Source organism: Muscardinus avellanarius, assembly GCF_963383645.1.
Source record: "Muscardinus avellanarius genome assembly, chromosome: 3".
NCBI lineage: Eukaryota > Metazoa > Chordata > Mammalia > Rodentia > Gliridae > Muscardinus > Muscardinus avellanarius.
In genome coordinates this window covers 84065507-84092973 of record NC_137788.1, presented here as the reverse complement: position 1 = coordinate 84092973, position 27467 = coordinate 84065507, and the positions used below count along the sequence as shown (strand labels likewise).

Below are 27467 nucleotides of genomic sequence, written 5' to 3'. Positions count from 1 at the left end.
AAGGTTCAGTCCATGTCAGGCCAGTCTAGGGCGCTCAGAGCATAGTGGTAAGAAGCAGAGAGAAGAAGAGAACAAGGGCTTTGCTCTCACATCATGGAGGCCAGAAGCAAGAAAGAGGGAACAAGGGACGGAGAGACATTATTATATAATCCTAAGGTCACACCCACAGGGTCATCTTATTAATAGGCAACCAAGCCCCACCTCCAACATGGCTGCCCCATTTTCCATGAGCTCTAGGGGGCATTTTAAAAGCAAACCATTACAGCTTCCAGTCATTAATCCTATATCTGGTACTTTATAAAAATTTCAGAGACAATCTAGATAACCAATTTTTTTTTTTTTTTTTTTTTTAGTAGTACTGGGGTTCCTGGAAACCCTTCTACCTCCAGGCTACCCCCAGACCTATTTTTATACTTTTCTTATTTGGAAACAGGGTCTCTTAAACCAGCGCGGCTGGCTTTGAACCTGCACAATCCTCCTGTCTCCACCTCCCAAGCATGGGGATTACAAGCATGCGCCACCTCGCCCGGCTAGATACCAAATTTTTAAGGGCAAGATTAATTATGACAATACCAAACAGAGGAATACTTATATATCACTAAAACTATAGTTATAAAGGTCATGTAGAAATATAGGGAAGATGTATGATTTAAATGAAAATAGTAAAACATGCAGTTATACACTCAAACACCCTGTAATCCCAGCTACTCAGGAGGCTAAAGTGGGAAGGAACACTTGAGTCCAGGAGTGATGCCTGAGCAACAGAGAGAGAGAGAGAGCTCATCTTAAAGAAAAAAGTGATGACTATGTTAAAAATGCATGTAAATGAAATAAAAATGTTTAATATTGTTGATATTATGAATGGCTTTGAATTTTTTTGTTTTTAATATTTCCACTCTTATTGTCAAAAGTAGTTATAACTAGTGATACCACTTTTATGAGTTTTTGAGACATGCTTTAACCATACAAGTAAAAGGTATAGGGGTCTAGCTCCTCAAAAGCTCAAAAGAGACTTAAGAAGACAGTACTTATTTTCATTTGTAGAAAAAAAAATTATTTAAAACAACAGTAACCACCACCCTAAAAAATTAGCATCTCAAGAGGTAGTCATTCAACATTTTCTGAGTATGTACTATATGCCAGAAACAATTCTAGCTACCAAGTCTATAACACTGAACAAACAGACAGAAAAAAAAAAATCTTGCCCTCATGGAACTTACATCCTAACAGCACAGCTACAAAATAAATAAATGTGTAAATTAGATAGTACATTTGATAATAGTACATTTGATCATGATAGTACTAAGAAGAAAAGTAAATCCAGAAAGGAGAACAGAGCATGTGTATTAAGGATGCCACTTTTTTTTTTTTTTTTTTTTGTACTGGAGCTTGAACTCAGGGGCATTCTACCTCTGAATTACAGCCCCAGCCCTATTTTTTATTCTTTATTTTGAAATAGAATTTCACTAAGTTGCAGAGGGCCTCACTACTTAAGTAGTTGATTCTGGCCTTGAATCTGCAATCCTCCAGTCTCAGCCTCCCAAGTACTGGGATTATTATAAGCATACACCACCACCACCACACCTGGCTGAGGATGCTACTTGAAACTGAGTGACAAGGAGTCTCATTAAGAAGATGTCTGATAAAACACTAAAGAGGGAAAGGAGTATGCAATGTGTTATATGGAGAAAGAGCATTCAAGGCAAGGGAAATAGCAAATGCAAAAGCTCTAAAACAGTATGCCTGCCAAAGGATACTAATAAGCTAAAAACTGAGAAGTATAATTAATTAAACAACTAGCACCCAGTTCCCCCCAGCAGGCCACAGACTGCTACACACTTCTCAGAACACTGCCCTGGGCCTGATCTCAGATGAATTCAAGTACACAGCTGCTTCTGCTGTAAATCTTTTAATACTTTTTTCACCTATGATTACTTAAAAATCTTTCATTCTAGCTGGGCGTGATGGCGCATGCTTGTAATCCCCAGGCTTGGGAGGTGGAGACAGAAGGATCACGCAGGTTCGAAGCCAGCTGTGCTGGCTTAAGAGACCCTGTTTCCAAATAAAAAGTATAAAATAGGTTTGGGAGTGTAGCCCGGAGGTAGAAGGGTTTCCAGGAACCCCAGTACCACCACCACAAAAAAAAGAAAAAATCTTTCATTCTTGGAGATCCAAATGGGAGCAGCCCATATGATATTCACTCATAGGTTATTCTAAGGATCTCATGCAGCTCTACCCCCTCACATGATTCTACTTATAATCTGCCAACCACTCAGTGGACCTGTGAACTGAGAAAAGTGAAGTGCATATCTAAGGAAAGAGAAAAATTTTAAGTTTGCAGGAAAGTTGTAGAGGGGTTAGTGGAAAGGGAGTGCAGAGAGAAGCTAAAGATATGAGTATATTCAAATAGTAAAGAAATGGCCCAGCATCAGACAACAGGACTGAGACTCAGAGGAAAAAGAAAAAAGAAAGGAAAAAAAAAAAAGCCAAGATTTATCCAGCAGTAGGAATGTCCAAACAATCTCTTAAATCATAGACTCTTAAGATGTTCACTATGCTGAGATGTAATCCCTGCCACTACTCCCAAATTTTCAAGACAACTCTACAACAAATACCTGTTTTGTGCCTCATGTTTTAGAGAAATGAAGGCAGACACCAAAAAGAGTAAGAGGCAAGATGCAGGTAGAATCTAAAATAGAGCAGAAGAAAAGAAGTTGAGGATCAAAGGTTTGAGACCAGTCTCAGCAACATAGCAAACCCTATTTCAAAATAAAAATAAAAATGGTTGGGGTATAGCTTGGAAGCAAATGTTCATGGGTTCAACCCCCAGTATGAAGAAAGAAGGGAGAGAGAGAGACACACACACACACACACACACACACACACACACACACACACACGCAGCTCCCTGAAACTCCTCAGAGACATTTGAGGGAGGAAACTGTGCCCCACCATTCATAGTTTGTGGCTATTAAAGGATGAAGGATAAAGGTATACTTTGGCACATAGGGCTAGATTACACCAAATCAAGCAATGACTGAGTAAGGCAAGAAAGGCACTTAAATGTGTTTTTTGGAAGGTTAAACAGGGGGTGATTATCATTTAGATCATTTAGAGTAGCTAAATACTTCCATGCTCTAGCTCTTCAAAGACAGTAAGAATTACGGAATAGAGGATACACGGAGAGAATTTCCAAGTAGGGCTAGTAGCATGGATAAAGCTTCAAAGCCAGAAATGAGGGTAGTCTGTTCAAACAGCCCAGAAACTGGCCTATTTGGAACAGCGAGTATCTACTGGCAGGCAAGAGCACTTTAAGATTAACCAGGTAAAATGAGACCAGATTAAAAAAGGCTCTGAAATCCAGGATAAGAAATCTGAACTTTATAAGCATTGAGGGAAGAGAAAGAAACTGCTTTGTTCTGTTTATTTGTTTAATACTGTGGCAATGTCCATTGGTCCCTTTCTCTACCTTCTAAAACTGGCCCACTAATTTCTACTACCTACGATACGTTATATGCTCTCAGGTACACAGCTATCACTTCTATGAAGATAATGCCTCTATAAATGTTTGTACTAGTCTCAGATCTCCAATGCTTGTCAATTACCTTTAAAAGACTCAACTATCCCACATCATTTATCCACTTACTGTCAATCCTATGACAGATCCAAAGTAGAGATTTAAAGACGGCTCAGTCCACGCCCTTAAGAAACTCAAGGTTTTTTTGTTTTTTGGTGGGGTTTTTTTGGTGGTACTGGGGTTCCTGGAAACCCTTCTACCTACGTGCTACACTCCCAGCCCTATTTTTATATTTTTATTTGGAAACAGGGTCTCTTAAGCCAGCGCTGGCTTCGAACCAACGCGATCCTCCTGTCTCCACCTCCCAAGCGCGGGGATTACAGGCGTGCAGCACCACGCCTGGCAAAAGTCAGGTTCTGATGTAGGCAGAAGCCAAGGAAAGAAACAAGTACAATACAGAGTGGTATCTGCTACAGAAGAGAGGCTTAGAATGTCAGGAAAGTAGACATCTACATCAATTTGAAGAGAGGGAAAAAACAAAAAACACCTAAGAGGAGGTGTTAAGTGAGTTGAAGGGAAAAAAAAAAAAACCAAGTGGTGGGGATGACACAGATTACAATCAGACTACAAAGGCTGCAGGGCCTGTTACCTCAGAGACTATAATTCCACATGTCTGGATAGGTACAAAAAGTAGTCAAGGACCAAATCACAAACACAAAAGTTTCCATTTCACAGTGGCTGAAAGATTTTAATGAAGGGGTAATATGATCATATTTGTGTTTCTTAAAAGCAGCTCAGGTGACAGTGGAAGATAAAGGGCACGCAAAATATTTATTCATCATAAATGCAACAAATATCTGATATAAGCTGCTATAAAATTCAATTTCTCTTGTTAGCCATTCCCAATCCTGTCCAGGTTTGGCTTACATCCTTCATAAAGCCTTATCTAACTACTCCCAAAGAGATTAATCTGGTCTTTCTCAGAACTTCTAGGCCTTGAGGGCCTATATACTTCTGGCATCATCTTACATGTTAATACTTTATGTTTAAGTTTCTTCTCCCTAACAAAAATGGAAGCTCTTGGAGAAAAGACATCTTAAATTTTTTAAATGTATGATGCATGTGTGTATGTGTATGTATCCTATGATCTCACACAGTAGTACAATATTCTGAAAGACATTTCCTTTGAACTGAATAAATGGCCCTTTTCCATAGATTTCACTTTTCTCCATAATTAATAAATAAAATGTATGCTTAAGTAAAACTAAAGTGAAAAAATTAACACAGTAGTAGTGGGAAATTATTAGGAATGAGTATAAAGAAAATGTTTGGAGAGATGAAAAGTTCCAATTTGTAATAGGAATATATTACACAAATATAACCATTTGTTTAAAAATGTATAACTAAGATTTGTACATTTCAATGTATATAAATTTTACCTAAAACCTGCGAAAGGAAGGGGTAAGGAGCAAACAGATATAGATGAAACAAGAATATCAGAATGTTATTAGGTAAAGTGAATAGGGAGGTGACTATATTATTCTACTTATTATATATGTATGCAATTTAACTGGGTAAAAAACATTATATTAGCCCAAATTAAAAATAGCCCAGAACATTAAAAACTTACTCATTCTCCTAATGTTACACTGTAACTTTTAAAGTGCTTTTGCTAGCTCTATTACCTATTCAATTAGAGGAGAATATATATTCTAAGGCAAACCTACTATTAACAACATGGACAAAAGAAGGCCTAGCAACCACAGTTTCCCTAACTAAGCACCACACATTACAATTAACTAGTCCTATTACCAAAAATACTCAAAAGGACAGTGAAATACACAGGGTTAGAATTTTCTAACCTTCAAATTGTGATAGAAAAAGTAGTGACTGAAAGACAGGCATAAGATTCTGGAATTATATAACATCTACAAAGATAAGACTCAATTCCATTTTTAGTAGCTTCAAAATAGTTCAATCGTTTTATCTCAGGAATTTAAACCTCACATTAATCTGATCGTAATCTGCATCCTCCTGCCACAAAACATTTAATGTGTAAAAGAGATTTTCCTACTCATCCAAATGCAAAAGATTAGCAACAATCTTTTGTTCAGTAAAGTACTTGTTGCATAATTCAATTCCCCAAAAAGTGTAAAGTCCCTCAGAGATTTTTTTTTAATTACAATGATGAAAGAACTACAATTATTTAGTAAGACAAATTCTATTATAGTATTTTATTACTGTTGGTACTATTTCCATTAAGTTGTTTAAAATTCCCCTTACTCAATAATCTTAAAGGATTAGTGTAGCAGTTGCCTGTGCCTGTGACTAGAAGAGGGTCTGACTAGAGTTTCTGGGGTGCTGGTAATGATGTTTCTTGATCTGTGTGCTGATTACACTGGTGTGTTCTGCTTGTAAAAATTCTTCAAGCTCTACCCCTGAGATGTGTATTTTTCTATGCACTTAGTACTCTAATAAAGTTTTTTTAATCATCAAAGTAAGCTAGAACTGTTAGCTGTCTTTGAGTCTCCTTTCCCAGGTAAAAACGATTGTATTCAATGCACTGAAACATTTCTCTGCAAAAAATGTAATTCAAATCAAAGCATTTAACATTTTCTGTCGGCATATTCCCAGATAACAGGTAACTTCCATTAACTTTTGAAAGCTCAAGAAGCCAACAATCCAATAGAAAATAATGTTTTCATATTTCCCAGAACTAATCCTTTAAAAGCACAAAACACAGGAGACAATAAAAGTGAATAGATACTGTAATGTCCTGAATGTGATGCAAATCATTTTCAACTTTGTTAAACTTAATTAAGGAAGGAAAAGAGAAACCGTCACTTCAGTTTAGTAGACAGACAGAAGACTAGAAAATACTTCATGGAAAAAGGACCTGTCAGTGTTTAGTTCAAATGGTACTACTAATTAGATATTTTAGGTACATCAAAAACAGGAGACAAGGGTACCTGCCCAGAGGGAGGAATGAAATAAATTACATGAAAGCAGTGTGCTAAGATTTAATGTGACATATCCAATGACTGGTAAGAATGTCTTTTTTCATTCACCTGGTGAAGGCAAGTGTGGCCCAGTAAACAAAAGTTGTGCCTGCAATCCCTCAGTCATAACGCAAGTCTCTCTTTCTTCCTCTAGTCTTATAACCTACGCAAAGTTAAATCCTCTAGCGGTGGAGTCAGTGAAATGTAATTAAAAAGGATCTTGAACCTCACCTAAAACACACTTTCACCTTTCACCTATAAAGCCAAGGGAAGGAACTTTGTCCTCCAAATACCACGGAACTAATTCAGCTTTTCCAAATGAAATGTGAGGGCGTTCACCGAGTGATTCCAAGGGGGCAGCACTTCGGAAGAAAAACCACGCCAAGCGGACCCAGGGTGGTTCACACGAACCACCCCTTCAACAGTAAATACTCGGGAATTCAGCCCAACCTCATCCGAGTGACTTGAGCACAGCGTCCCGTCTGGCTAGCTCAATCCCCATCCTCAAATCACACATCCGCGTGCACAAAACAAATTCTTCACGGTCTGCCTGGAGATGAGATGGCAAAACTAGCACACACCCAGAAAGTTGATGCAGAGGGGGAGGCGGTTCGGGAGTGGGTGGGGGCAGAGCTGCCTCTGCAGGAGCCCTCAATAGGGAGCGACTGCCCCGAGTGGGTAGTCCCCATCTGCTCGGGGACACTGGAGACAATCGCAGCCCGGGGGCGGAGCGCGGGGCCCAGGCCGGCCTGCGGGGACACCCTGACATTGGCGCCTGGCAGCGGCCGGCTCCGCGCTGACCCCGCCGGGCACCGGGGCTCGGCGGCGCGGGCGGGGAGGGAGCGCCCGCTCGGCCCGGAGGGCGGCGCGGCGGCGAGCTTACCCGTGCAGGGCGCGGCGCCGCTTGTGGAGCAGGCAGAGCAGCAGGAACGCGGCCCCCGCCAGCGAGGAGTTTCGCGCCGTCAAGTACTTGCTGAAGGCCGCCATGGCACCACCGGGGCGAGCGAGCCGGCGAGGGGGACGCGGCGGCCACTACCTTAATGCAGGAAGCGCGGGGGAGACTGGGAGGAGAGGACCGCGCGCAGGGAGGGCGGGCGGGAGGCGAGGGGCGGGGCCTGCCGCGAAGGACCGCCCCCTGGAGCGCGCGCCCGCCGCCGGCCCGCGGGAGCGCGCCCGAGCCCACCTCGGACTTTGGCTCGGCGGGAGCGCGCGCGGGAGCGCCGCCAGGAACGCCCAGGACGCGCTCTGCGCACGCGCGGACCCTCGCGGGGCACCGGAAGCGCGGCGCCGCCACGCCGCTGCCCAGCCTCCGCGGCTCTCGCCTCCCGCGCCTCGGCGCTGCCCCCGCCTCCGCCCCGCTCTCTCCGCGCGCGCTCACACCCGGCTTTCACAAGAACTGGAAGAGCGGGCCGGGCCAGCGCCCCGGACCCGCGGGCCCGCCTCTCCGCCGCCCCCTCCCCGCGGGCCGCCTCCACCCTCTTAAAGGAGCCCGGGAAGGAGGAGCGCGCGGGGAGCTGGAGGCGCAGTTAGGGTGGGAGCGCACCCGGGTGGTCGGAAACTCGGGAAAGGCGCAGGGAGATGGGGGAAGAGTGATGACAGGTCAGCTGCCTTTTTCCCAGCCAGAGTTTTCCAAACCGTGGGTAGGTTACAGTTTCTAGGGGGACGGTGGAATCGGTCCGGTAGGTCGGTACCACCTCTTTATTTTAATGAGAAGAATGGGACACAGCGGAAAAAATTCCAGAGTTGTTTTGAGACGTCCTTAGTCCTTTTTTTTATTTTTTTGTAGTTATGTATGGCAGGTGATGACAAAATGTGTTTCTTTATGTAGGTCTGGTCAGACAAAAAGTTGCAGAAACACTGCTCCTTTGCAAAGCGACATTCAGAAACAACAATCGTGCGTTGTATTAATGCTGGCCTTGCTCCCAGAATCAAAAGAGCTTTACAGATTACAGCATTCTTCTCCTGTCTGACTCCTATGATGCAGAAATTGTTGTCCTTAGCATTTAGTCTAGCACATACACAATAGCTCAATAAATCGGTGCTTTCAGTTGAGGAGACTGGGGACAAGCAAGTCTCGGTGGGAAAGTTCATAAGACCTCACATAATACACATACTAAAGGCGCCAACAGTGATGCTTTAGGTGTTTCTCAATAAGTGGTTGCCAAATACAGGTCAGGAGAATCACAAAGACCAGATACAATGTGCAGGGTGCTCACAGGTCAATTTTAAGTTATGTAAAAGTAGAGTTTCTACCAAATTTTCCATTTGCCATATACACATTTTAATTATATAACATTTAGGTAATTGGCTATGTCTGGCACGCGCGCGCGCACACACACACACACACACACACACACACACACACACACACAGGAAATTGAACAGATAAACCCTATTCTCCAGAGACTGGTAGAGAAGAAAACACAAAATAGAAATTACAAATGTGGTGTCATATTAGAGGCATGAATGAGGCACCATGAGAACACAAGAGATGCTTAGTTTGGTCAAGAGTTTTCATTTAAGTCTTGACAAGTTTTTTGTTGTTGTTCTGTTTGTTTGTTTGTTTGTTTTATTTGAAGCCAAAGAACCAAAGGAGTGACTAAGAAGATAGAAGAATAATTACTAATTTACTAATGAATTTCAGGATCATGTACAAATATTGGGGACCTGGGAAAAAAGTGATGATGTCATCTTGGAGTTTGAAACAAAGGAAGTACTTACAAAGCTAATCAAAAACATACTCTGTTAAGGAAATATATTTTAAAACATTCAGAGGAAACAAGTAACTCACTCAAGAGGTAATTCTAAAAAGTACACCTGTTCAAGAAGCTTGGACGATTCTAAGAATGAAATCATTTATATAAGTTCCAATAATGTTAGCAGTTCATAAAACCCATGGGATAAGGACCACTAAGGCCAAACCTATGACCCAGCAAAGTTAGGTTTGCTGCAACAAGGGACACCACACAACACAAAAATTATGAGCATGTCTCAAAAAAAAAAAAAGAATGAAGGGTCATTATACTTAGGGGACAAGTATAGGTAAAATCTAAATGAAGCAGGATTTGACAGGGTCAAAGCAAATCAGATCTCTATGTAATGTGAAACCTGAGTCAAGAAGCACACCCACAGTTCTATTTCCTTGAAAATAAGTTTTAATGTAGAATATTATATCTGGAAACTCCTTATCTGAACGTCGGCTCTGGATATTAAGGCTGCTTCTCTAAGTCAAAATGACTCAGATAATTCAAATACTCCAAGCAAAAAAGGGATCTTCTGTTCTCACTGATAGAATCTCAAAACAAGAAAGTTTCTGACAGTCTAGAATTTTAGACAAAGAGGTTCTTCAGCATTCTGTCCTTTGATAATTAAAACCAAAGCAATTTTTGAGGTTCACATTTTGTAAAACAAAGTAAGAATAAGAGATAATATATAATTTTATCAGCTTTCCAAGAGTTCTGATGTTTAAAGAAAGTTTGCTATTAAGAACAGGCATATAGCATATGGAGTTAATATAGAAAGGCTCTTAAAGAAATTTGTTAGCTAGCCTCCAGGATTGTCCCCAGTAGTCCTCGCCTCCTGATATGCATGCCCTTGTGTAATCTCCTTCGTGTTAAAACTGGTCCAAAGAGTAAGGTGAAGGTGATGATTTGAGGGTTTGGGGTTTTTTGTTTGTTTGTTTTGCTTTTGTTTTATGATGGGTCTCATTAAAATGCCTTGGCTGTCCTCTAAGCAGTGATCCCTCTGCCACAGCCTCCTGATTAGTGGGAGTACAGGTGGCACACACCCACTCAGCCAGTGACATGTCACTTCTGAGGTCAAATCACAAAAGGCATTGTTGCTTCTGCCATGGTGTCTTGAATTGCTTAATCTTGGGAGCCAGCTGCCACCAAGAACACTCCAATAGCCCTGGAGAGGGACTGAGGCCTCCCACCCAGTGCCAGCACCAGCACCAGCTAACCAGCCACATGAGAGAGCCGCCTGAGATCTCCATCCCCAGTCAAGCCTTCTCCTCCTCCTCCTCTTCTTCTTCTTCTTCTTCTTCTTCTTCTTCTTCTTCTTCTTCTTCTTCTTCTTCTTCTTCTTCTTCTTCTTCTCCTCCTTATTCTTTTTTTGTCTCAGCCTCCCAAATGCTGGGATTACAAGCGTGCACCACCACACGTGGCTTCCCAGTCAAGCCTTCTGAGAACTGCAATCTCATGAATGATCCCAGGCCTAACAGCTCAGTCCAGATGCTCCTAAATTCCTGACTCACAAAGACGGTGGGAGATAATGTTTATGTGTTAAAGTCACTAAATTTGGGGGTAATTTGTTATGCCGCTGATGTGATTTGAGCCCCAAGCCTTGAAAAACAGATGGAAGAAAAGAGATTTGAGAGAAGATATAATGGGAGCAAAGATACAGAGATAAGAATGCACACTGCAGATTGAGGAAGATGACTAAGTTTGTGTTGAGAGGTTCAGAGAAGGGTGTGGAATGAGAAAAGGCTGACATGCTTAATTGAGATCAATTTATGGAGAGTCTGAAACTCCGTGCTAACCAGATGGGATTTTATTCTGTAGATGAGAAATATTACATACAATATATGCAGGTTTGAGGAAAGGCAGTGTCCTCTGCTCTTGTTTAAGGAAGGTCCTGCTAGTTGCAACATGAAGGATGGACTAAAGGAGGAAACGTTAAGCAGAGAGACCAGTTCAAACGTTCTTGAAATAATACAGCTGGAAGGTCATCAACAAATGAGTCAGGGCAGCACCAGCTAATAGGAAGAAAAGCACTTTGTAAATTCAAATAGGATGAGAATAGGTGAAATTGCTAATTAACCGGAAGAAAACTTGGCCAGACGTGGTGGCACATACTGTAACCACAGTTCTTGGGAGGCTACAGTAGGAGAATTGTAGGTTCATGGCCAGTCTCAGCAACTTAGGGTCTCAACAACTTAGTAAGACTTTATTTCAAAATAAAAAATAAAATAGGGCTGGGGGTGTAGCTCAGAGGTAGAATGTCCTGGTTTCAATTCTCAGTACTATACACACACACACACACACACACACACACACACACACACTGTAAGAAAACTTCTGAATTGACCTGATACTTCCTGAGTAGAAAGAGAATCAGATGCAAAGGAATAAATTCCTCTGCTTTCTCCAAGATCATTAGCATCTCACACAAAACTCTGCCTACCTCTTCAAACTCTTAATCTTGGTAGTCCTCTCACCCAAAAGATGTATTCTACCTCCACAGCAGGAGATAAATACCCATTACTAGACACTTCTTTAGTCTTCCCCTTGTACCTGCTATTTCATCTGCCTGAAATACCAATCTCTTCCTACCCAAATATTCTCACAACTCAGTTCATCCTTTAAAACAAAACTTGATGGTCTTATTCCATTCTTCTCTGTACATGCCTCCCTAGCCACACAGCCCTTTTCAATTAACCTTTCCTTTGTGCTATTTTTGTTTCTTACATAATCCTAATAATATGTAGTAGAGTGGGGATGCAGATCTTAAAACATTTTTATAAAGAAACTGCCAGTCATTTCTCTCAGAAGGTAAGTATACCAAGTCACAGGAACAGATGATCTTTACTTTAAAAAGAGTCCTTGAGAAGCCCCTCTTATTAACATAAATGGAAGGAGAGGGTAGGTGCTCACCGCATTAGGCTAAGTTACAGAACATCTTGGCAAGAGTGTTTCTCTAAATAGCCCTACTTAGCTCAACCTGGCACTAGAAAAGTTTTCACAGTAGAATCCTTTTGGGAAGAAAGATGCCCAGCCTCTTTCCTTTTGAGGCTCGACATGATTAGAATCTTTCTAATAGACTGAGCAGTCCTGTCTCACTGGCTCAAAGTCCTGAAGAGGAACTAACTCTTCAGGGAGAATGGGAAGCCACAACAGAGCCTTTAAGACACATAAAACATGGGTTCCTGCAACAGTACATGGCTAATCCTTCAAGCCATCTCAATCCAGTCATCTAGAAACTACCTATGTTTTTTGAGGACAACATCCAGGAATAGGAAAACCTTAGGAGTCATGCTTTCAGCCAGTTTACAACATGTGTACCTGGGGTGTATATTGGCAGGGTAGCTAAGAGACTTGCATTGAGAAGAGCCAACTTGCAACAGCAACACCAGATAGCAGCCGAAGGTTTTTATTGGCCCCAAACTGGTCAACAGATTATTTGAACAACTCAGTTCTTCTGCCTGGAAACAAATGTAGCCTCTTTGGGCTGAATAGTTCCTTTAGTTTCTGGTAAATTAGGTGAGAGGGAACATCAAATTTTCCTAATAAGAAGTTCCTAGTAAAGATATTCAATTTGGAAATTGGACAATTCGTTGGAAAAGACAAATGATATCTGACTTTTGCTCCAGACTGATGAAGCAGGGCATACCAACTTTAAATACATATATTATACAATTTTACTCTTCATTAAGTACATTCTAGAGCCTTGATACAACATTTGTGTCCAGCAAGTGCTCAATAAATGTTTGCTGACCTGATCAAATTGATTTTGAATGCTAAGAAAAATGCCCAGTTGAAATGCCCCAAAAATAACCAGATAATTAAGATCCAAAGCTTAGTAAAAAGATAAATCCTAACTTTATTCACATTAAAATATTTAGTAACAACTATGTGCCAGAAATGGGCCAGTGATAAAGAAAAACAAAACAATCCTTATCTAGGATAGTCAAAAATGGGAATAGATGGTAATCAAGTAATGAATAAATATAAAATTATAAATGTAAATAAGTTCAAATGTAAATTCAATAAAAATATATACATAAATATTTAGAAGCCTTTGCACAATAGATGAATCCTTGGAAACAAGCTTTTTTTAATATATAAAAGGGAGATAGCCAGGGATGGTGGCACACACTTGTAATCCCAGTGCTTGAGAGACTGAGACAGGATGATCACAGATTCATGACCAGCCTCCAAAAATTAATGAGACCCTGTTTCAAAATAAAAGAATAAAATAGGGCTGGGGATATAGCTCAGAGATATAACACTCCTGGGTTCCATCCACAGTACTATTTTTTAAAAAAAAAAAAAAAGGGAAGATGAGAAGTAGGATGTAATCCTTTGAAATGCCTATGTTGAGGGATGAAGGAAGAAAAAGAAGCTGAAATGATGTATGGAGGCAGGAGGATCACAGAATCAAGGTGAATAGAACTTCTAGGAGGATATAGAGCCATTTGCTCTATAGCCTGTCAGTAAGTACTGGAGAAATAATCTTTTGTGAAGCCTTTTTTTATTTTTGCAGCACTGAGGACTGAGCCCAGGGGCATAAAAAGAATAAAAGCATAAAAAGAATGATTTTGTGTGAGTGTGGTACTGGGGTTCCTGGAAGCCCTTCTACCTCCGGGCTATACTCCCAGACCTATTTTTCCATTTTTATTTGGAAACAGGGTCTCCTAAGCCAGCGCGCGCGGCTGGCTTCGAACCTGCGCGATCCTCCTGTCTCTGCCTCCCAAGCGTGGGGATTACAAGCCTGTGCCACCACGCCCGGCAAAAATAGAAAGAAGATGGAAAGGGCTGGAAAGCATTATGTTAAGTGAGATCAGCCAAACACAGAAAGAAAAGGGACATATGTTTCCTCTAATATGCCCAAACGAATGAGCATTGGGGATGCCAGAGGGACTCCAGATAATGGAAGGGAAATCTCAGCAAAGTTTGAATGGAAAACTAAGAGAGGAAGGAGGCTGAACTTGATTGATGAGCAGCTATTTCCAAATAGGTATAAAAGTATGAATATAGCAAGGTTAGCCTGGATATTAAGTATCAGGAGGGGGGAAGGGAAACGAAGGGGGGAGAGGGCACCAAATACAGATTAAATGTATAACATTTGCCTTCAATAAAATAAAAAAAATAAAAATAAAAAGTAAAAAAGATAAACCACAAAACACTAGACAAAGGCATGTGTTGTTTGTTTGTTTGTTTATTGTGATACTGGGGGTTCAACCCAGAAGCAGTCTATCTCAGAGCTTATTTTTTATTTTGAAGCAGGGTCCCACGAGGTTGCTGAGAGTCTTGCTAAATTGCTGAGGCTGTTCTCTAATCTGTAATCCTCCTATCTCAGCCTCCCACATAGTGGGATTACAATGTGTGCCACCACACCCAGCTCATAAAATTATTCTTTGTGAAATAACTGTTAAAATCTTTGCATGTGTAAGACTTTCCTCAATATTAAAATCCAAAAGTCATATAATAAAAAATTGATAAATTGACTACTTAAATAATTTCTTCATGACAAAAAAAAAAACTATAAACAGTAAAATGGTAAGGGGAAAGGGAATGCACTTAAGTTCACAGATAGGTGGTCAGTTTTTCTTAGCATACTTTCAGATGAGTAAGGAAAAGGCCATAAGCTGAATAGAAAAATGGGTTAAAAATATACTGTAGTTCATGGAGTAAAAATGGTTTTCCCCTACCCCCTGTGGTACTGAGGATTGAACACAGGGGCATTCTGCCTTCAGGCTACACCTCCGGTTCTTTTTTTTTGAAACAGGGTCTCACTAATTTACTGAGGCTGGCCTTGACCACATGATCCTTCTGTCCTAGCCTCCCAAGTAGCGAGATTACAGGCATGCACCACTGTGCCCAGCTTATGTGCATAAATTTTGTATTGTAAATACAGTTTCACCAGTATGACAATAATAGTAATAAATTTTGAGATAAGAAAATTTTAAATTGGTATATAATAGAATATAGATCTAAATTCATACTCTGTCATCTAGAGTGCCTAGGTTATAAACTGTATAAAAGATCTACCAGTAGATTAATCTCAGTAGGGAGAAAATCTTGCAATATGAAACAGTTGACAGTTAGGGGTGACTAACTGAAGATGACTATGGTAACAGTCTTTATCAGAATCTAACTGCATTTCAGTACAGGAGGGCACTGTGTGCTCTACCTGCTCCTAGATTAAGTTCCTTGGAACTTTATTTTCTACTGCCCCTCCCAGCCCTTTTTATAATACACAAATATAAGCCGGGCGTGGTGGCGCACGCTTGTAATCCCCGCACTTGGGAGGCTGAAACAGGAGGATTGTACAGGTTCGAAGCCAGCCTCAGCTACTTAGTGAGGCTCTCAGCAACTTAGTGACACCCTGTTTCCAAATAAAATATAAAATGGGTCTGGGAATATAGCCCGGAAGTGGAAAGCCTCTGGATTCCACCCCCAGTACCACCAAAAATAAAAAATAAAAAATAAAAAAAAACATATCAGTCTCTCGTCTAAAATTCTTTTACTCCTTTCCATCACATTAAGAATAAAATACAAACTTCTTAGCATGAAAAATGATTTCCTTTATCTGGTCCTCAGCTACCTCTTCTCACTCAGCCTTGGAGGATTACTTACAGTCTCAGTAGGCTAGCTCTGCCCAACCTCTGCATTCTGATTATAATAACTTCTAGCCTTGATCTTCCAGCTCATTGAGAGATTGCTGTCTTTCAAGATTTGGCTCAATGTTTTCTCTGTCTTTTCCTACCCCCAAGTCAAAAGTCCTCTTTGGTCCTCTATAATAGTAATTATAGCTCTATGTTTTACTAGTTTACTTGTCTTCTACCTCCCTCATATAGTGAATTAGTTCAGGAAAAGGTCTGCAATTTTTTTTTTTTTTTCTACAAAGGACCAAGTAGAAAATACTTAGACTTTATGGGCTAGAGAGCCTGCCATAAAATCTCAATTCTGCCATTGTAGCAAGAAAGCAATCATGGTCAATAATGTGAATTAATGGTATGGTTATGTTCTAATAAAACTTTATTATGAACAGGAGTGTGGTGGCAAAGGCTTGTAATCCCAGTATTTGGAAGCCTGAGACAAAAGGATCCCAGATTTCAGGCCAGTGTATAGTCATTTAGCAAGATTGTTTTCAAAATTAAAGGGTTTGGGAGAGTAGCTCAGAGGCAGAACACCCTGGGTTCAATTCCTAGTAACGCAGGCATACATATGCGCATATACACACACACCTTATTATGAACCCTAAAATTTGAATTCCATACAATTTTCACATATCATGTAATACTATTCTCTCATTTGTCATTGTTTTAATTGGCCATTGAAAAATGTAAAATTATTCTTGGCTCATGGCATTCAAAAATGGGATGGGCCAGATTTGGTTTCCAAGTGGTAGTTTGCTAACCATTGTTTTGGAGGCATGGACTGAGTATAAGGGAGTTGTCAAGAACAAACTCTGGACCTAGATTGCCTCAGTTTTTTAGTCTAGCTAGATGTTACTTTTGTCCTGGATAACACTAGGTAAGATACTTCTCTATAACTGTTTCCTCATCAATAAAAGAGTACCTACTTCATAGAGTTGTTGTCAGGATTAAGATTATGCTGCAGGTGCATGTGTGTGTGCCCATATAGGTATACATGACAGCTGAACAGTGATTAACACATAGAAATCCTCATAAATAACAGCTATTATCATTAATACTTTGACAATATCTTGCTCCAGGATAGACACTCAATATGTGCCTATGTAGTAAGTGGAAAACTTTTGACAAGAATTGTCCAATAAGCAATTATTTAGAAGAGAAAAACTCATAAAGATTGAGCCAGACATAGCATCAAAAAATGGCCATTATAGGCATAAAATATATAAGACATTATACATATATTTTATAAGGAAAAAATCTTACACTTTTAGGGAGCAAGAAAAATAACTAATATTTTGGCAGCGAATTTTATTATCATCATCAAAATACCAGTTTCTTTCCTTCCTTATCACTTGTCAAAATGAATGTAAGTCACTTCTCCTGAATTTCACAACTTCCACAGTTTATTCACCTTACCTAGCCAACTTTCTAAACACTGCATCTCTGTTGGTACTCTCTGTTCCTGACAGGCCAGTGCTCTCAACAGGCCATACCCATCTGTATTTTTGTTCATATATTAGCCTTATTTTCATATAAAAAGTCCCTCTTCATATCCTCTGCTATCTAAATCTTATTGTTTGGAAAGAGTGATTCTTAAAGCTTAAATAATATCATACATTTTTTTTGCTTAAAACCCTTCCAGTGCCCTTCCATTGAAATTTAAGACTTAGGTCCAAACTCCTTGCCAAGGCTGTGTAGTCTTTCCTGGTCCAATAGGATTCACCTCTCATCATCTCTTCTCAATATGCTGCAACTTCCTCTTTTATTTTATTTATTTATTTATTTATTTATTTATTTATTTATTTATTTATTTATTTTTGGTGGTACTGGAGTTCCTGGAAGCCCTTCTACTTCCGGGCTACACTCCCAGACCTATTTTTACATTTTTATTTGGAAACAGGGTCTCCTAAGCCAGCCCGCGTGGCTGGCTTCAAACCTGTGCGATCCTCCTGTCTCTGCCTCCCAAGCGCGGGGATTACAAGCGTGCGCCACCACGCCCAGCTTCCTCTTCTTTTAATTACTGAGTGAGCTCATTTTTGGGGTCTGTTTGAAGATTAAGTAGTTAACATTTGTGTAATTACTTATTACAGTGCTTGGCACATAGTAAGTGTTTTACAAGTTTGATAAAATGAACTAAAATTTATGGCGCACGCTAGTAATCCCCGCGCTTGGGAGGCTGAGACAGGAGGATTGTACTGGTTCGAAGCCAGCCTCAGCTACTTAGTGAGGCTCTCAGCAACTTAGCGAGACCCTGTTTCCAAATAAAATATAAAAAAGGTCTGGGAGTATAGCCTGGAGGTAGAAAGCCTCTGGATTCCACCCGTAGTACCACCAAAAAAAAAAAAAAAAAAGAACTAAAACTTAAAAGGTGTGTGTGTATATACACACACATATGTACTCATAAGCTTTTATGTGCATAGTAATGTGTGTATACTACACATTCATCTAGATTTTACATATATACACATATACATATAGTTTTTATTTCATTTATGTATCTATGAATATATTATATTTTATTATATGTAACATATGTGTATTATATATGTGTATATAATGCATATTTTTCATTTATATATCCTATTATATATACATATATGTGTGCGTGTATATATGTGTGTACATATATATACACATATATATACACACATATATATACACACATATATACACACACATACACACACATATATACATATATATATACATATATATATATATATATATATATATATATATATTGTTTTGTTTCTCTGGAGAATGCTGACTAATGTAGGCCCTTTGTACAAATGTTTGCCAAGAGAATCGAAAAAATTATCTCAAACAATAAAATATTTATGAGAAGTAGCAGGATATAAAATTACATGCAAAAATCAATAACATTTATATATACAAATAGCAACCAGTTATAAGATATAACAGATGAAATGTCCCATTTTTCAATGGCAAAATAAAAAGTTAAAATATTTAGGAAGGAATTAACAGAAAATGTTTAGAATCTACCTGAAGAAAATTATAAAACATTCCTGAAAGACACAAAAGTAGACTTGAACAAATACACATTGCTTTTCTTAGAATGTTTTGATGCCAATATGTCAGTTCTCTCTAAGCTAATTTATACACTTAATATAATTTCCAGAAAAATGCCAATGAGCTTTTTTTTATGATGGTGTGGACAAGTTAATCCTAAAGTTTATATGAGAAAATAAGCATCCAAAAATAGCTGAAAACAAAGGGTCTGGCACTACCAGATATTGAACTATGTGATAAGTTAACTCCTCTGTAATTTAAGCAGTTATGGCACTGGAACATGAATAGATAGTCTAGAAGAGAATAGGATAGGATAGGATAGAATAGAATGACTAAAAATGGAGCCAACTGCATGTAAAGTTTTAGTAGACGATAAAGGTAGTATTTCTTATAACTTGGGCAATGATAATAGCTTATTTGTTTAATAAATGGTAATGAGGCAATTGGATAACCATTTGAAATAAGATGAATTTAAATCTATTTCTCATACCATATACACAAATTTCACATGAATCAGATCTAAGTGTAAAAAAATAAAACAATATAAATACTATGAGAAAACACAGGTGGATTTCTCCATAATCTAGATATCATAAAATGATTTCTAACTATGACCTAAGTCCAGATGCAATAAAAAAATAAACATAATTAACACAATTTTTAAATTTTTGACCTGTCAAAAAAAAAAAGAAAAACACCATAAGAAAAGTCAAAAGTCAAGTAACTAACTGGTAGAAAATATTGCCAACCTAAATTACAAATAAAGTGTTAATATTACTAGTTTATTTTAAAAGCTATAAGTTTAAAAGACCAAAAATCCTCTAGAAAAATAGGTAAAGGATGAGAACAAAGAATTTACAAAAAGAGTAAGTATTAAAATGGTCTTTAAACACATAAGAAGATGTTTAACTTCACTCAAATTAGAGAAATGCAAAATAAGCTAAAGTCTGTATTGTGCCCACCACATTGGCAAAAACTAATGAAGCTTCGTAATATTATTCTATGGTAAAGCATGAAGGAGACATTCATACGTTGTTGGTAGAAATGGAAAAAAATTGAAAGGAATTTAGCAATACAGGCTCAAATACAAAGCTATCTGTGCATTTATCCACCAACCCAGAAATACTCCTTCTAGGAATTTAGATATAATAGAAAGTAATGATTTAAAAAAAATATACACAAGCTGAGTATGGTGGCACATGCCTGTAATCCTAGTACTTGAGAGGCTGAGCCAGGAGGGTCACTGGTCAAGACCAGCGTTAGCAATTTAGTGAGACTCTCAGCAACCTAGTGAGACTCTGTTTCAAAATAAAATAGAAGCCAAGCATGGGGGCTCACACTTGTAATCTTAGTAGTTGGGTTGAGACAGGAAGATCACAGGCTCACTGCCTGCCTCATCAGATTAGTCAGGCGCCCCTCAACTTAGTGAGACTCTGTTTCAAAATATAAGGAATAAAATAAGGCTTGGGGTATAATGCCCCTAGGTTCCATCCTCAGTATAAATAAATAAATAAATAAATAAATAAATAAATAAATAAATAAGTAAATGAATAGAATAAGGGTGTAACTCAGAGGTAGAATGCCCCTGTGTTCAATCCCCAGCACCATTCACATACAACATATACACAAAAGAAAATATATATGCATGAAATTATTTTGAAATATCAAAATATTAAAAAATAACCAAAATTTTAACATAGAGCATTGGCGAAATAGTTTTTAGTTTATATACAAGTGAGTCTTTATAACTATAAAAATTAATAGAAAAGATCTATACGAACTAAAGTGGAAACATTTCCAAGAGGAATTATGAAGTTTAAAAAGTTATATGGAAGGCTAGCTTTTTTTGTAGGAAAAAAGGAAAAATAAAGATGTGTGTGTGTGTATATATACATACATATATATATATATTTGCATATACTACTGAGAATAGAATAGAATCAGTGATCTGTGAGAGGTTGGGAGAAAATGGAACAGAAAAAATGCAAAGACATAATACTTCTCTAAGAATATCTTTTTGCCAAATCTTGATTCAGCATGTTTATGTTCTGCATAATAAAAAATGAATTCAATCAGTAAGAATAAGAAGGATACAATGAAACACTGAAAGCAAACCAAAACAAATGAATTTAATTGTATTTCAAATTAATTCTATAACCACACTGGAGGGAAAGAAGAGCCAAGGGTAGTAGAGGGGAAAAAGATAAAGGATCTGAGTAACTTATGGACAATAAATACCCATACAGCCTCAGCCTGGGCAGAGGTGGGGAAGGATTACAGTGGAATCCTGACTCGAGCCCTTTATTATGCTGGATTTACCACAGTAGTATAGTAAAATTAATTATGTAACTATTTTAGAATATTTTGTAAAATTTAGCAAATATAATGGTATTATTGAGAGCTAAAGATATCACTGAAAAAGAAGCAACTTAAAAAAATGGAGTGGAAGAAGACAAGAAAGAACCCTAAGGGGAATGGATTGGAATTGGAAATCTCAAGTGTGGTGGTATGATTATTAAAATAGATATATCGTATGTGTATGCATGCATATTTGATTTGTATAAGTCTGTATGTAAATGGATGCAGGCATATATATATTTGTATATATACATAGATACTTATATATTTCTTTGTTCTGTCTGAAAGGGCCAAGAAGCAACGACGCTCTGGTAGCAATTATCATACCTCACACCTAAATCTTGGTCTTTAATACAATTTTTGACTCAATGGAATGAGGGCTTCTCAAAGAATAGTTAGTTACAGGGATACAATAGATTAGGTATAAGAAAAACATCTGGTTATGTCAGGGAAAAAAAGGGGAGAAAAATGGGAGTATATTGTAAGAACACAAGAGCCATCTTAAAGAGGCTCCTCTTGACCAAATCTGGGATCACTTGTGCACCAAAGTAAATACAGTAATGAGCTATAAGCCACTGAAGAAATAGAAATAATTTTATATCTATCATAAACAAACAGTGGAGAAGAGATTGCTTTTCATTACAGTTGAATGCTGAAGGTCAACTGGTAATGTGGAGGAATAGAAGCTGGAAAAGCATTATAAAGTAGCAATCATAGTGAAGACTGAATCAGGCAAGGATGGATGTTAAATCTAAGTAGAAACTTCAGTGAGGAACGGGATATTTTCATAGTTCTAAATTACCTCCCCAGAGTCTTCTTACTAGTTACAATGGAGAAAATAGTAATTTTATAATGAATAAATTGAGCCATCACTTGACTGGTCAAATTAATATCACCAATATAAGACAGATGGACATCTAATGCCTATAACATGCAACACCAAGGATACAGTATCTCCTATGCAATATTCTATCCTAGAAAGCACAGGACATCAGAACCACTAAAGTGAAAACCATTTTGTTGAAAGGGGAGAAGGCACTGTATCCATACAAAATGCCACTTTCGTGAAAGACAGAGAAAGACTGTGGAAATGTGAAAATGTCCCAGGTTAAAGCAGCTAAAGAGAGATAGCAATAGTAGTTGACCCGAAGCTGGAATTTAAATTGGGGGAGGGGTGGAGAGGACATTATTGAGGCAAAACCCAACAAAATTGGAATATCATTGGTAGATTAGAGTATTGCAGCTTTGTTAAATGTGTTGTAATTTGCTATGATCATATTAGAGAAAATACATTTTAAAGAAATATACACTGAACTTTTCGAAAGTAAAGGGTCATAATTTGAAAGTGAAGGGCCTTCAAATTGTTTGGGGGATAAAACCAACATATATAAAAAGAGAGACCACACACATAAATGATAAAGCAAAGGTTAAATATTTATAATAGGCAAATCTGGATAAAGGATTTATGAGTGCTTTTTGTGCCATTTTAAGTTTTTGCAATTTTTGAAAACTTAGAAATTATTTAAAATAAAAAGTTTTTTAAAGACTTATTCAACAAGATTCATAGCAGCCTTATTTAAAACAGCCTAAAATGAGAAATACCCACAGTGTCCATCAATAAAAGAATGGGTAAACTGATTGCGATATTTGCATACAATTAAACAAACACTAGTTAGCAATGAAAGGGAAGAACAGATAAGTACAGCAACATGACTGATTCTCAGAAACATTGCGTGAAAGAAGACAGATACAGGTTACTGGAGTCTGTGACCATGAAGTGCAAGAACAGGCAATATAAACATATGACAGAAACTGGTTGCATTGGGATAAAATTCACTGAAAAGTAGCATCAGGGAATTTTCCAGGACAATGGAAATGTTCTATACTTTAGGGTGATGGTTTCATGAGTATTTACAAATTTCAAAAGCCATCAAACTGCGTGGTGGCGCACGCTTGTAATCCCAGTACTTGGGAGGCTGAGACAGGAGAATCACGCAGATTCGAAGCCAGCCTCAGCTACTTAGGCTCTCAGCAACTTAGTGAGACCCTGTTTCCAAATTAAATATAAAATAGGTCTAGGATTGTAGCCCAGAGGTAGAAGGCCCCTGGGTTCCATCCCCAGTACCACAAAAAAAGTCATCAAATTGAATGCTTAAGGTCTGTGCCTTTTCTAGTATGTAAATCTAACCCCAAATGAATGAGTGAAAAAGCAAAGACTTTTTTTTTTCCCCAAGCCATGTCTTCACAATATAGCCATTAAAAAAAAAAAAAAGGAAAGAGCTTAAAATCAGGTTGTTAGAGAAGTTGTATCCAGCTAAATATTCCCAGAGTGTATTCCAGATAATACCAAAACTTATAATTTTAGGTCCTGAGAAAGACTTGGAGTACCTAAAAGAGAAATAAATTATCTTAAGAAGACCTGGGTTATCTGAAAAATAGAAAGGAAATACTGTTACTCTAATATCCTTCAACTACCTTTATAATATTTAAGCATGCCCTGTAGAATATAGTTAATTTCAAAACACAACTAACTGGTTAGTAACCCAGAAAGATACATATATTGCTACACTTGGAAGGATTTCTAGAATGTGCAGGTTGGGTTTCTTTGTTTCATACATCTAAGGAATGGCATGTCTCCATAGAATTGGGGCCTGTTGGGACACCATTCTCTGCTGGGCATGTTGTCTTGATCTGATATATAGTGTGACTATACATGTTAGCAAATTCCACCCCCTTCATGTATCTCTCTTTAACAGTATGTAGAGTTCATTTTGTTCTAGCAATAAAACAGTTTGTTTAGAAAAATGAAATTGTACAATGGTGATACAGTAAACTTAAATATCTGAGCATGTTTCATGCACCCTTGGCCATCATCAGAGCCCAGCATGACAGTGAACAGTACCCACGCTTCCTCCAGCACGGAGAAGCTCTCAGCCCGAGGCCCTTGGGGGCATCCTGGCTGGTCCTGTGGCAGCCCCACCTCTGCGGTAAGCCTGGCACTGGTGTTCTCCTCCCACCTCTGTTGTCTCTGGGGCCATACTGGTCTAGCGTGGGAGCTGCTTCCTGTTATCAAAGTTCATAAATGAACTCAGGAGTTTCTTATCCCCATCAGTTCCCCAGAGTTCATTTCAAGGGCAAATACTTTATCAATGATTCTTTTATTGTTTTAGAATGCTGTGCTTCTATTTGCTCCTGCTTAAAACTTTGAAAATGAAGAAACTTCCATAAGATTTTTTGCTGTGGCTTTCCATCTGAGAGTTTCTTTAGGAATCCCTACTAAATTATTGCTATAACCATGGTAGAATGGGTTTTTGTTCCTTTGGGAGAAGAATTATTTTGGTGATGTTTTCTGTTGTTTAAATAGCCCTCTATTCCGTACCATGAAAAGTAAAACTCCTCCGGATCAAGATCCTCCTTCTATACACAAAGAGTTTTTCTTTTGTAACTACAGTCCCTAGGGTCACAACAAAGATTCTTAGTTATTTCACTAGTTATCTTTTTAACACCCACCCCTATTTAGTTTGTAGTCTGATCTGAGCATCATTAAATAAAGAGAATCATGAGCTGGAGTCCAGAGTCTGAGTCCCATCTCAAGCTTTGCTCTCAGTGACTGTATGACCTCACTCTGTCTTTCAGCTTTCTGAGATGTGAAATAAATGGGTCAATATTGGTTACATCTTGGAATGGGGCTTGGAATCTTTGGGTACTGGGTGACACTTCTGGATTTAAAGGCCCAAGACTGGGCCGAACCAGGACATACCTCTGGGGATCAAATGAGTCCCAGAAGCAAGCAAGTCCTCACATATTCACACATGCAAACACAACTAAGGTAGATTTGTTTTTCATATGACACATTTCCCTACTGTTAAAAATATATGTGCATTAATAAATTAATTAATTAATTTATTTGTTTGTTTACAGTACTGGGGATGGAACCCAGGGGCATTCTACCTCTGAGCTACACCCCCCAGCCCTATTTTTAATTATTTTGAAAAGGTCTCACTGAGCTGCAAAGGGCCTCATTAAATAGCTGAGGCTGTCCACAAACTGTGATCCTCCTGTCTCAGCCTCCCAAATGCCGGGATTACAAGTGTGTCCCACCATGACCTGCTATATATGCATTATCTAACCCCAATCAGAGTGGCAAACATAAAGAAATCAAATAACAATAAATGCTGGCGAGGATGTGGGGAAAGAAGAATCTTACACTGTTTGTGGGAACACAAACTAGTTCAGCTGCTATGGAGATAAGTGTGGAGATTTCTTAGAAAACTGGGAATAGATCCAGCATATGATCCAGCTATACCACTACTGGGTATTTTTCCAAAGGGGTTGAAATTATAGAACTACAGTAACATATGCATACCTATGTTCATAGCAGCACGATTCGTAATAGCCAAAATATGGAACAAACCTAGGGCTCCATCAACAGATGAATGGATAGTAAAATTATGGGAAAAATACACACAATGGAAGTCTATTCATCTATAAAGAAGAATAAAATCATGTCATTCACAAAAAGATGGAAAGATCTGGAGAACATTATGTTAAGTGAGACCAGCCAAGTACAGAAAGAGAAGGGACATATGTTTTCTCTAATATGCCCAAACTAGGGAGCATTGGGGATACCAGAGGGACTCCAGATAATGGAGGGGAAATCTCAGCAAAGCTAGAATGGAAGGATAGGAGAGGAAGAAGGCTGAGGTTGATTAATGGAGGAGCTACATCCGAAAATGTGTAAAAGTATGAATATTGCATGGTTAATCTGGACACTCATTGTTGGGAGGTTGGAAATGGGAACGGGGGAGGGCAAGAGGCATCATCAAGCACAGTCTAAATGTATACAATTTTCAATATGTTAATATGTTCCACTTATAAATAAAAGTAAAATAAAAAAGTTTTTGACAAGTTGATTTCTTTTTTTTTTTTTTTTTTTTTTTTTGTTGGTGGTACTGGCATTCCTGGAAACCCTTCTACCTCCGGGCTACACTCCCAGACCTATTTTTATACTTTTTATTTGGAAACAGGGTCTCTTAAGCCAGCACAGCTGGCTTCAAACCTGCATGATCCTCCTGTCTCCGCCTCCCAAGCGCGGGGATTACAAGCATGTGCCACTGCGCCCGGCTCAAGTTGATTTCTAATATCCCTTATTGTTTGAACTTTGGAGGCTGAAACATGAAGATTGCATATGTTAAGGTTGAGAGAGGGAGTTCACTCAAAAAAAAGGCGCATGATGGAATTTTAGGGTGATGAGCTGCTCTGTTTGGTACTATGGGGGTGAGAAAATGACTGGGTACTTGGTAAAACCTATTCAATTGTTACACCATGAAGAATAAATTTAACCATAGACAATTTTTAAAAAATAAAACAGGCTGTTGGGAATCTCAATATGGAATGCAGACTATAACAAATAGACCCAACCATATACCACAACCATGTGGCAGAAGGGAGGGGCTAACCTAAGTAATTTTAGAAAGCAATGGTTTTATTGGAATCTATAAGACTAAAGAAAAAACTATACAGGCCTTGTAATATATTTGTGTTTCACACCAGGGTACAAGTTAGCAATTCTAATATTACCTCATAGTATGTTAGGATTCAATGCACAGGCAAATAAATCAAAGAGCATAGAATCATGTTTGTCACTGTCAGGGAACAGCAAGAGGAGGAAGACTAGAATGAATCCTGTGGTTCTAGAATAGAGTCAGAGATATTAATCTGACTCTTATGCAGATTGATAGATGGATAGATGACACAGAAATAAAAAGTGTTCTTCATGACCAAACCTGGGACAATTACAGCAACAAAATTAAAAACAATAGTGTTAGATTATAACCCAAAGAAAAAATATCCATGAGTCTATACTGACACATAATGATTGAATAAATAAATCAACCAAGGAGATGGACAATTTTAACAACAACAACAACAACAAAAAACTCCAAGTAATAAGTATAGAAGGAATGAGGGCAATAGAAAAATAACCCTTTTGAAATCTTACGAATAATTTATTGTGAGTGAAACTCAGGAATGAATGCTAAAATTAATGGGTGAAATTTAACAGTCAAAAAAATAATTGTATACCTTTGGAGTATTTCCCCCAAATAGGTATTAAATGCTTTGGTGATTTTAACCTATGTCTACAAATTATTTGATACTCCTACCTCCAGGAGGTGTGATT

The 27467-nt window shown here is 38.5% G+C and overlaps 1 protein-coding gene across 3 annotated transcripts in view; it reads right to left on the bottom strand.

Annotated features, from left to right (window-relative positions):
* Nucleotides 1-7503, bottom strand: part of ABCD3 (ATP binding cassette subfamily D member 3) — a gene marked incomplete at both ends in the record, with an annotated part of 80893 nt that extends 73390 nt beyond the window's left edge. For all 3 annotated transcript variants that reach the window (XM_080690967.1, XM_080690969.1, XM_080690968.1), the window contains one exon: nt 7400-7503. In XM_080690967.1, coding sequence (XP_080547093.1) covers nt 7400-7503 — 104 coding nt within the window. The remainder of the gene's footprint in view (nt 1-7399) is intronic.
* Nucleotides 7504-27467: the final 19964 nt, after the last annotated feature.